Below are 12,160 nucleotides of genomic sequence, written 5' to 3' on the forward strand. Positions count from 1 at the left end.
CAGTGGCATACTGCCAAAGTCCTAGTCAGCTAACACTGATTGATAGACTTCTCATCTAGTAACTTGCCTAGACCTCCTGCAAAGCCATTTGAGGTAGCAATCCTCAGTAAACCCGAATAGCTTTAAAGCATGGGTTTTCACGGGGAAAGCCCTGGAACAAAATAAAAAGGGGTGCTCAATCAAACATGGAGCTTTAAAGTTCCTGGAAAGCGCGGAAGAAAGGTAAGTGTGGATCAGTCCTTAGGAACCTTTGCCACTATACAATTAGGCCACAGGAAATATTGCTGCATTGGAGAATAAACATTAAAAAGACACTCATCATCATCTTCCATTTTATTCATAAAGTGCCCAAAATAACTAGTTACTTATGCAATATATTTTTTTGAAAAAATCTGGCTCCCTAATCCCTAAATTAAAAATTAACTAGTACAATACGACGGGTAGCGAAGGAAACAGAAGCAGTCTGTTCAGTAATGCCGAGAAGGCTTAGAACACATGAAAATAGCAGATTATTTAATATTGTTTTATATTTAGGTATGTGTATCTCAGAACATGTTTTGTTTTTAATCGGGTATTCCTGTTTTCTGTGACCCTGCTGCTTCAAGTGTGTGTAGATTTTAAAAACTGTTAACAGATTTAACTTAACACTTCGTTTTGCAGTACATCAGTAATAGCGAACAAAGCTCTCTAGATCTGCTGTGTTACATTTTAAGGCAATATGAAAATGCATTTGGCAGTAAGGTGGGGTGTGCTGTTCTAATGAGGCTGCCACGCTGCTCCCAGCACTCTTTCTTTCCTGGGCTGCAATCCAAAGAGCCCTCTTAAGCACACAGAAACCCTTTCATATGTGCAAGCAGAGCTTTGGAATTTCTCCCTCCCTTCACCCCTCCCTTCTCCAACAGCATCACAAACTAGTTTGAAAACCAGGGTTGGGGAACTTTTCTGTGGTTCTCCAGATGTTGTTGAACTACAACTCCCATCAGCCCCAGCCAGCCTGGCCAATAGTCATGGGTGGTGACAGTTGTAGCCCATCAATGTTTGGAGGGCCTCGCCTGAAACTAAATTCCAGGTTTTGAGAGTAGTTCCTCAAGCTTCATTCTGAGCCTCTGTTAAGAAAAAGAATCAAGAGGTGTGATGTACAATGAGCCCACAACTTGCACACATTTAACTTGTGTGCATTCAGTTTTATGCAGGTGTGGGGGGGAATTACAAAGGAGGTGAGGTTCTGGGGGGAAATGACTTTGGCAATCCCACCCGCCATTGAACCCAGTAGGTTTTGACCATATGTGATTTTGGCTTTAGACACAATCCCTGGAACGTAAACCCTGCGTAAGTTGTAGGTCTGCTATATACACAAATGTCCAGCTCCCACATTTGTGGACCTAATTTTATGTAAAGCGGAGCAGATTTATCCACTTAGACTGTTGCGGTCTGTCACTGGAAAGTTCAGCACTGGCAAAACCACATATATGGCAGCACACTGTTTCGTGTTTCTGGTGTGCATTGCAATCAGTGTTTCCTGTTTGTTTTTCTTCATGTATAGTAGCTTGTGTTAGTTTTGGCAGTTAGATAAAAAGAGAAAGCCAGCGCTGTTCAAACACCTGCTAAATATGCTAGGAATTTACTAAGCTAGTTGAAACAAACAAACTGTTTGTTTGTTTCATTTAACAGGGGTGTGGGGCTTAACTGCACACTAAAACACACAGGGTTCCTATGCTGGGCAGGAGGGAAACAAGCCTGATATCTCTCTGGTGTCTGGATTACTTTCCCAGCACTCTTAACTGGTGAGGGAGCCTCACACACTAAGTCTAAGGGTGTAACTCTATGCAAACTTGACAGAAAGCTCTACTGAATACAATAGGTCTTAAGAATAAACTTGCATAGGACTGTGCTGATGACCTACTGAAAATAGAAGGAAACAAAAATATTGAAAGCTGGGTTGTTAGGGAAGATTGCCTGGGGTCCTCCTGCTTGTGGATCCAGCTTTTCATTAAAAAGTTACAAGCTGCACTTTTAGATTTCCATGGAATTTGAAGAAGACATTATCTCTGCTCCCTTTGGTCCTCCTCTCTTCGGTCCAGTTATGTCCGTAGTTTGCTGGACATACCCATTTTGTGTCCAAATTTTCACTTTTTAAAATATGGCAACCCCACATTAGAACACAGCAGGCATAGTATTGTTCTTTTGCATGAGAGATATTTAGAAGCTATTAACAGCAGTGGGATAAAGCCACTTCCGACCTAGGGAGGAGGTGGTGTTGCGGGCTTCACACCCCCACCACACGCGTGGAGGCTGGCTTTCACCCTCCACGCAATTAGGGGAATCCTTGGCCGCGTCATCCCCTGGCCAGCCAATTGGCTGGCCCAGGGGGTGTGGCCTGCGCTGTTTAATGCAGGCGTGGCCGGGGATCTCCCTCTTTTGCCGCTCAGCTGCTCCGGTTTCCCACCCACCCGTCCTTCCCACCCACCCGTCTGAAGCCTTTGGAGGTGAGGGCTAAGGCACGCCCCCAAGCGGTGACCCCGGGGAGTTCCTAGTTGATGTGCATCAGCAGGACTCCCCCTGCTGGTGTTTTAGCCCATTTAGCCCAATTTTAGCCCATTAACCTAAAATAATGGTGTTGTGAGTCTTTATTCCTACTGGGGGGAGGCGGGAACTCGCCACACAACATAGATCACAGGCAGGCAACTTGCAGCCCCCACCTCATTTTATACATCTCACACCCCATTTGTCCAATCCATATCAGAGTTAATGCCTTCCTATTAATTTCCTCCTTATTTTTCCTAGATTTAAAAACTTTCCCTATCTTTTTTATTTGGTTTCAGAACAATTGGGAGGGGCAGCAGCACTTCATTAGATTTTTTTAAAAAATTGGTTTGTATGGTTTGGGAAAAATAAATTTCCCCCATCCCAAACATCTGAGAGCAGTTTGATAGGCTTCTGTCATTTATAGCAAACTAGTCAGAAATGAATTTGTTTTGCTTGCTTTCCAGAACAATATTCACCTGTTGTTGTTGCTTTTTAAAAAGTGTTGTTTTTTTAAAATCATCATGCCAAAGTTTTCTGGAATCTGTTTAAAAAACTTTGCTGCTTGGGTTTCTTTTTATTTTTTAAAGAAGTCTTAAGTGCAAGGGTGAACCAATGAATGTTGTTACTGGAAGTAGAATGGCAAAGTCAGCATTCCATGGATTGGTGGTAGTTCTGTCATGGGGTTAAAAACTTTTGTCTTTCCATTTCTGTGCAGTCAATGGTGGCCTTTCTAAAGGATCCAGAAGGAGCTCCATTGTGGGAGGAAGATCCTGAAGCCAAAGACATTGTCCACATTGACAGTGAAAAGGTACGTTAACAAGAATTGTGAAGTGCTTGGAACAAAACAAAGTTCTTCCACAAAATTAACTCCTGCACATACTGAATGCAGAACCCTTTGCACTCGCGTGAGCTTGAGAAAATCAGGGAAATGTTGTTACTCTTAAGCTTATGAATTTTTGAAAGGCATGTTTAGCAGAGCTCCATGTTCTGTAAGCTAATATGCTTTAAGGGCACCAAGGAAGTTGCACGGGACATGAGAGAGATGCTTTGCAATTTTATGTTGTGCAATTTTATGCAGTTAAGGCATGCTGTAAGGGGATATCCCTTGCAGCATGCCTTAACTGCATCAGCCACTCTAGGCACCAAATATAACTTGTGCTCTCCCAGCTGATAGTTCCTTGAACTTTACAGTTTTCTAGTTGGCTTGTGGGGTAGTTGCACTAATATTTGCAACATGGAATGGTTGTGATAAATGGCTGTGTATCACGTGGGTATCACATAAGCAAAGCCCTCAGACTTCTATTACTTCATTAATTTGTTTATGCTCCGCACACCTGTTGGTTCTGGCATCATTATAAATCTTTATGGTATAAGTAGTATGATAACCCTTTAGGTTTTTACAACAGGTTGCAGTTTTGAATTGAACACAGCATCAAGGCTGAGCAAAATGAGCATATTAATCATTGAAGGCTGTGATTAAATGGGTGATATGATCCAGTTTAAATGGAGATAGAATGAGGAATGGGTGAAAAGCGAAGGGAGTGCAGGCTGATTTCATTGAAGGCAGTGTTCTGTGCTCCTACAGATGAACTACTGACTATCACCCTGATCTTTATAGAACTGATGGTTCAAATGGTGAATTGTTTAAGGATGCAAATGCACTTTTAATTTTTTTATATATGAAGTTCAAAATTGGTATATGTAACCAGCAAATCCTTAGAATACAACAGAACGTGAATTAAAATGAATCAAACATCTTAAACATGGGAATAGTCCCCTGTTTGGATTATCTCATGGGAAATGGGGTTGGTTGGAACATTTTGGGTTGTAACTTGTTGAGGTAAAATATAGACTCCACAATTAATATTTTAACTAGAGCAGAATTAGCTTTTTTGGCAAGGTACTAATTGGCCTAAGTGACAGAATAGGAAAATGGCTACTCCCCAGAGTGCTCACGTGCCATCCTTTTTAAAAGCCGTGGAGGGACTGGCATGGTAACCAAAATTTAGATGCATTTGATGGCTTACAGGTTTTGAATCACTGGCAGATATTTAAGGGTCATGATAAAGCCCTTTGAGTTGCAGTAGGAAAACTATGTATGATGGTGTGTTCGGTCTTAATGTGGGCAAATGAGGACTATGGCAAGGGTTAGTGAGGTTACCTGAGATCTCACTTGCAGCAAATAGAGGCTGTTTAAGCCCAGCAAGGCTTCCTTAGCCATCAAATTATTTTGATTTAATAGCAGCTTATTCATAAAAGCAGAGAACAGTCCTAAATCATACACCTACTTTTGTTGCAGAAATGTAGCTTCATCATTCTACTTCCTCCTCTTTCTTGGTAAACTCTGAGCAATGTGTGTTGTATTCCCTCCCACCCACCCTATTGATTTTAAATTTTAATTGATTGGTCTCTGGCTGGTATTTCATAGAGTCATTTCAGTTTCTTAGCTTTCATTCTGGTATTAGGAACAGTTACTTTGGCATTCACTTTTTGTAAGAAGATTAATTTTTAATGTTCACCTTTCTGTTCTCTATTACAATCTCTCCTGGGGTCATTTTCAATTTAAAATTTTCATCTTGCCTTTCTAATCATACTGGCTCTGAAAAATTCACCCTTATAGTCCCTCATAGCCCTGGATTGGTTTGTGTTGAAAGGAAACAAGCAGATTTTTCTGTCCTTAATAAAAGTGGGGTGCCTGTTTCATTGAAGAAAACAGTCCTGTGGTTCTGGGGTAATCAACCAGGGGTGCATACCTCATCTAATTTATAATACTTGTCTATTTTTTGACAGTTACTTAGCAGTTTCTGGATAGAAAGTACTGTAAGGGTAGACAACATGGTGCCCTCCAGCTGTTGTTGAACTACAACTCCCATCACCATTGACCACTGGACATGATGGTTGGGGTTAATGGGAATTGTAGTCTAGCAATACATGAAGGGTACCACATAGGCTTCCCCTGGTAGCTCCTGTGAGAACAACATCTTTATTTTCCCAGCCCAATTTAGATACAGTTTCCTGATATTTGCACAAACCATGGTGAAACCTAGGCTCACATGCTTCCCCTTTTGTGCTCATTAGAGGGAAAGTGAAACCTTCTGTTTTCAATTTTAAACAAGCTATGGTTCCCTGTGATGTTGAAACTTGGGTGGCTATAGTTCATTTAAACAGTGATTTAGTGGGGGAAAGTCAGAATGAAACTGTGGTTTCAGACTCTGACTTGTATTTGCCTTAAAAAACACACCACAGATATAGTTCAAACAAATTGTAGCTCCCTAAATCCTGATGTCACAGGGAATTGTGATTAATTTGAACCTAGAAGCAGTTGTTTCCAGTCTTCTCCATTTTGGACACGAGGAGAAAAGGGGTTTTTGGGAGTGAGAGGCTAGCTGCAGTTCATCCACTTAGCAGAAAATCATGGTTTCCTATTACATCTGAAGTGGGCCTTGGTTAACTTTTTTGTGAGTTAGCTGAACTAGAAAGTTGGAGGAGAAAATTATGTTTGTATCTACTTTTAAATACCCTTCAGCTCCATATTCTCTTGGCTATAAAGCTGAGAAAGGGGTGAAGAAAACAACCAAATTTGATGGGTTCCCTAAAGAATATTCTAGGAAGCTTATAACTACAGCAACAAAAAAGTCACAATGTAACACTATAAATAGGGTAAAATACAGTGATGAGAATACACAAAGAACAAAAATCCAATATGGGTGTAAAGTTGCTCATAAATCCATCAGCACAGATGAGATATATCTTAAATTTTCTGAATAAACCCCTTTTGAGTAAATCCCACTGGAAGCTTGTCCCATTAATTTATTTTGGATTATCTGCATTTATGAAAACATATCAGCAGGAAAACAATGTGTTTGCTTCATTTGTAAATCTGTGGAAATATTCCACTTATACGGAGTGGGGTTGTAGTTACTGTGGAGTTGCAAACATCTGCTTCTAGCAGGCTCACACTGTTGTCTTTAAAATAACTGAAAGCAACATATTAAAGATAAATGGTTTGTTTGTGAGAGAATGCATTTCTCTCATTAGTAAAAATAAAAATAAATTTAAACCATAGTTCATTTGTGCCATGTCTTGGCTTAAAAACAAGAGACCCATCTTGGCCTCATAAATGTATGTGAATAGAGAATAGTGGCCATGTTCGATTGCTCATAAAATATGGGTTTGAAACCTTGGATATGAAGGTATCACTATGTTCTTAAAAGGCATAAACCCATGGCACAAAGAAAGCCGTCCTGTAAGCAAGTTTTTAAAAGTTTTGTATTTATTTATTTTTTAAAAGAGAAGGGACCTGGTGTAAAAGACCCAGGGCCTTATCTATCTACTTGGATTATCGCCTAAATGCAGCCAATTCCTTCAATTCATCAACCTCTTGGCCTTAAATTTGGCACAGTAAATTTTGTTATTCAAGCCCCTAACACAGACCAATCCTTACTCCATATATTGACACATGTAATCCAAACTATATGTGCTTGGAAATTTTACCTGTTTATCTCTTTGGGATATATTGTTTCTTAAATTCAGGGTTTTAATTATAGCATGTTTATCTCTTTGGGTTTTAAGGAACTGAAAAGACTTTTGAAGAAGGAAGATAGGCCTCTGCTGCTGATGTTCTATGCCCCCTGTAAGTAATTAATATGCTGGTGTTCTGTGTCCCCTGGAAGTAATCTAATATGCAAGATCTCAAATCCTTCTTTTTTTTTCTTTCTTCCTATGGTCCAGTAAAACAATATGGACTGTCTGTTAAATTCAATTTCATGTGTATATGATTGCCATATGGTTATCAATTAGCAGATGATTTTTTTCACTTCATTATTCTTCCTAGCTCAATTCTCCAAATTTCAGTGTAAATGCTGACAGTATAGCACAAGAATATTTCAGATATTTGCTTTCTCTAAGAGCACTCTCCTTAAATTATTGAGAGAGGAAAAACACTTGGCTGGACTTGCCGTTATAGTGCACATTTGTACTCAGTTCTAAAAACTGAGTTTAGGAAGCCTGAGGTACCAGATCCAAAACATTCTTTGCTCCAGCCTTAATCCATCTGAAAAATGAATGGATGTGAATTCATATCGACCCACCATTATAACAAATAGACTGACCACACAAAGGGAGCTGTACTGTTCCAGCCTGGCTGAGTTTGCAAGTTGCTGGACGAAGTCAGAAGAAGCTGATCTTGATTAGCAGGGAGCTCGCAAGAATTAAGTGGCACAGGACCTTGGATAGCTCCCAGTGACAGCAGCTGTTGGTTCCTTAGCTTTCAAACTTTATTAGAGACTGATGTCTACAAGAACCCTGCCAGTGAAGCTGCAATCAATATAGAGACAATGCTCTGATTTCAGTTGTGCACTGTGAATGACCTTGCACTGAACCCTCTAAGGGAATGGACAGCTTTGGGTGGTGGTTGGGTTGATACAGATTCTTAACAGAGATATCTGAGCTGCCAGTCCAAGATCTACAGTCTAGTTATTCACCTTCCTCAGAGAGATTAATAGGGAGTTTCCCTTCTGCCTCTCCAGTTTCCCTTTTCTGGTGGGTTTAAATATTCCTGGGCAGATGTTGCTGGCTCAAAGTAATCAACCAATAAAGGAGGATGTAGGGGAAGCTTAAGGTCAATATCAGATGGATCACCATTAGAATCATTGAGGGCCTGGATCCCAACAGGAAGTTCATGTGCAGGTCAGATGCAACCCATCGCTTTAGATATGAACGCATGCCATTGCAGGCTCACAGATAACTGGACTCATTATCTTTATTAAGAAAGACTTGCATGTCACAAGTACTTTTCTCTTCCCATCTACTACTCAGAACCTAAGGGTCTAGAGGTTTAATTTATTAGCTGTGAATATGTCCAAACTGCCCATCTAAAAAGACATGCCTTTGAGGTACAATCTTGAACTTGTTCATTATTCATCTACTGCAAGATTTACTTCCATCTATCATCTGGCAGAATGTTAGTGGCTTGTTGTTTTGCCTATTGCTATTCAGTTTGCACCTACATTTCTCTTCCACTACTGGCTATTGTCGTGGGGTGGGTAGATATGAACATAATTGCTTTTGTCATTTGAAACCTTGTTAAATGAGATAGAGACTGTATTGAACATGAGAAATAGAATCTTTTCATTATATTGAATGCAATAGACCAGTGGTCCTCAAAGGGTGTGCTGCACCACACTGGTGTGACAGGAGAGGATGTCTAGTGTGGTGGGAAGATTCAACAACAATCAAAGAAGCTTGTATACAATTTCATTTTGAGAATGATTCATGTTCTTACGTAGCTGCATTGTTTAATACTTTATGGCTGTCCCATTATCATGTTATAAAGTAGTTGTGTTCTATTAGGGTTGCCATATTTCAAAAAGTAAAAACCAGGAGCTTTTCTTAGGAGGACCCCAAAATTGTTGCAACACACAAAAAAAGCAATTTTTCGGTTTGCTTGCCTAAATTCCAGGACAAACCGCCACCTTCCGGAAATTCCCCCCGGATGCCACTTCCGCCTTTGAAATCCCGGCAATATCTAGGAATTCCAGACGTATGGCAACTCTAGTTCTATGTTACAAATCAAGCACTGCTAGGAGTTGTTTTGTTTTTGTTTTCCAATTTATTATCAGTAAAAAAAAATTGGTGTGGTGTGAGCAAATTTTCATTCTGAAAGTGGCCCAGATAAAAAAGTTTGGGAGCCACTGGTATAGACCTAAAAACATCTCAATTTGTCCATTATACATGGATTGTGAGAAGCACTGGTGTTTCCTTGGCAAACACAGCTGATGTGTAAAGTGGCTCATAGTAATATTTGTATCATTCCATATTCAAAGGCTTTTCCTACTTATAACAGTGCATGCCTATTACTTTTTGTTAAAAAGGGCAAGTTGGAACAATTAAGTATAGGATATGGTAAATATGGCTAAATAAGAGTATATCTGGTGGATTTCTGGATGAAATATAGGCTCTGGATCCATTCAAGTCCGGCTTCTGCTCTGGTCATGGGACCGAGACGGCTCTGGACACCCTAACATATGATCTCCGCAGGCAGTTGGAGCAAGGTGGGGTGGGGCTGCTGATTCTTTTAGAAGCCGCACAGAGAGGCTGGGGCAACTCAATCAGATGGGCCAGGGATTACTACTACTACTACTCATCCTCATGAGGATATGTATGTATCCTCCCTCTGTCTATTGCTGTTTTATGGCTCTTTCAGATGACATGTAGAATAGCTGCTAGTATTGTTTTCACCTTTTCAAGGCTGAATACTGCTGAATTTTAGCCACTGATCACCAAAGAGAGTAGAGTAGTTGTAGAAAGGAAACCATCCTATGCTTGTTGCATATGGAATTGGTGTTGCAGTACATGGCTCACCCCTTCCAGTGCAGTGGCTTTTGCTCAGACTCACGTTTCACAATCTCCAGTTTGTTCCTTGAGTGAGTGTTCTCTAGAATGCTGGCTCCCTTTATTGTTAAGGCCGCTGTTGCCTATGGCTCCCAGACAATTATATGTGATGGCATGTTTTTCAACCATGCAGATTTACTCTTAACAAGCCTACTTTTAAACTTCTGCAAACACAGCAGAGTTTTTGGGTTATCTCTGAATGGCTGCTGTTTTCTGGCTCGCAGGATGTAATGCAACTGCCTGCTGTTTTATATCGGTTTGAAGCTCTCAAGCCTGCTTTAGGCCTGTAAATCATTCATTCAGGGAGAGTCCATAGCATCAGAACACTTTCATACTATTACTCTCTAGCAAGTAACTTTTTTGTTTTTAACAACAAAGTATTTTTCTTCAACGTACATCATCTGACCCTTCAGTCGGTTTGAACTATCCCCCCCTAGACACACTGCTGTTCTGCCTCCTTCCAGTTTTCTTTCCTTTGAAGCAGGAAAACATTTGAGGCAGCAATATTTTCCTTGTTTCTAAATGGCTGTGGAGGAGCCGAATTACTATTTTAGCAGCTTTAAAAAATTTTCTCTCCCTCCCCAGTTTTCATTCAATTTTATAACTTTTAGCATAGACAGTTTGATCTGCTGGTGTTCTGGGTATACCCAAGACAAAAATTAAACCACTAATTGAAGTCTAGTAAACTAAAGATGCTTACAAAGGTCTCTCTTACAAATATATTTATATATTGTTGGGTTCTGATTTGCCTGATCTTGTTTGTGGAGAAGTACTTGAAGGGGGGTGGTGGAAGGGGGGGCTGAGCTGCTTCCAGCCAAGATGACTGCTTTCAGGAAGGATCTTCTCTTCTTTCAGATGAAAAGTGCAACATAATAATGAGAATTGCTGAAGATAAGCCGCACAAAAATCCAGTGTGGATTCTAGATACCACACTGTTGCAACAGGAGAGGTTTGTGAACAAATTAAGTGAGGAAATTCTTTGAGAAAGAATTGTTTTCAGGGCTTTCCTGTACAATGGTCTGCAATTCAGTGAAAATGGTTACAAGAGAAACATAGTGTATTTAAAGGTTAGAAATGTAGAGAGTGAGAGGCTGACTTCTGTAATCATGAGATTAGATCTAATACATAAAGAAACAGTTAGTACTAAGATCTATAGGCAACTCATCCAGAAAAGAAGTGAGGATCTAAAACCACAGAAGCCAGTTCTTCAGAGTGATTAAGGGAGTGTAAGATTTTTTGGAGTTATTTACACATATGGCTGCAGTGTCCAGTAGTGCAGCTTTTCTGACAACACATCCATGAATAACTGTCATCATAGAAGAAGAGGTGTCCACCTAGACCCATAAGTAGCTTTATGTCATTTGTTTGTCAGGCCAAATAAAAATCTAATGACCAAGGGTCTAATCATTATCCCATTAGTAACATCTAGACTTGGAATGGCGAAAAATGCAGGTGTGTTACTACGAGTTACGGTATTAAATCACATGGGATATAGTATTAGATGTAAAAATAGCATGTTTCAGCGTGGCTTTATGAGGTAACACAAATCATAACACTTTTTAATGTGGTATGGGATAGTTTCAGTAGGCACATAAACAATCTGGATAATCAGAGATGAGCAACTCAAACACAAAGGCCTTTGGAAAGATGTGTGCCCACAAAACATGCCAATTAGGAAATGCTGTGCAAATGTATGAGAATGTAAATGTTGACTGCTAGCAATGACAAAGGTATAGGGTTATTTGGTGTTTTTGTAATGTTTTGTTATATTTTGTTGCATGTCTTTTAAGTATGTGTATGTGTATAAAAATGTGCTGGGAGGGAGAAGTGGACTGCTTAGGATTCAAGCAGTATCCAATAACCTTGTTTTGTTTTAAGATTTATAGAAAGGAGAGGTCACAAGACAGTGATGAAAAGATCAGGAAGATTTGAATGTCCTACAGACAACAGTTAGGACAGGTCAAGGCTGAGGACCTTCCTTTACCTCTGCTAGAATAAGCCAATAATGTTAACAAAAACTTATTGCGTGGGATTGGCCTATTTTAGGCTATTCGGACTGCGAAGGCTGATTTTCTGGCTTGGCTTCTATACTGAGCAGCAGATGCAGGCTGCTAGGCTCTATGTTCCAAGAAGACACTCAATTTAGTCAGTATCTATCCTTTGTGTAAGAACTTCTGCTTCCTACTCCCACAGTGGTCTGTTTAGTATTAGAAGAAAGTGCCAGTTTGCAAGGTGATTTTGA

The 12,160-nt window shown here is 40.0% G+C and overlaps 1 protein-coding gene across 2 annotated transcripts in view; it reads left to right on the forward strand.

Moving 5' to 3' along the window:
- PDIA5 (protein disulfide isomerase family A member 5) overlaps positions 1-12,160 on the forward strand; it is a 151,129-nt gene that overhangs the window by 64,092 nt on the left and 74,877 nt on the right. For both annotated transcript variants that reach the window (XM_081188770.1, XM_081188771.1), the window contains exons 6-7: positions 3,242-3,334; positions 7,099-7,159. In XM_081188770.1, coding sequence (XP_081044896.1) covers positions 3,242-3,334; positions 7,099-7,159 — 154 coding nt within the window. The remainder of the gene's footprint in view (positions 1-3,241; positions 3,335-7,098; positions 7,160-12,160) is intronic.

This window comes from Podarcis bocagei (assembly GCF_964188305.1).
Source record: "Podarcis bocagei genome assembly, chromosome: 1".
NCBI lineage: Eukaryota > Metazoa > Chordata > Lepidosauria > Squamata > Lacertidae > Podarcis > Podarcis bocagei.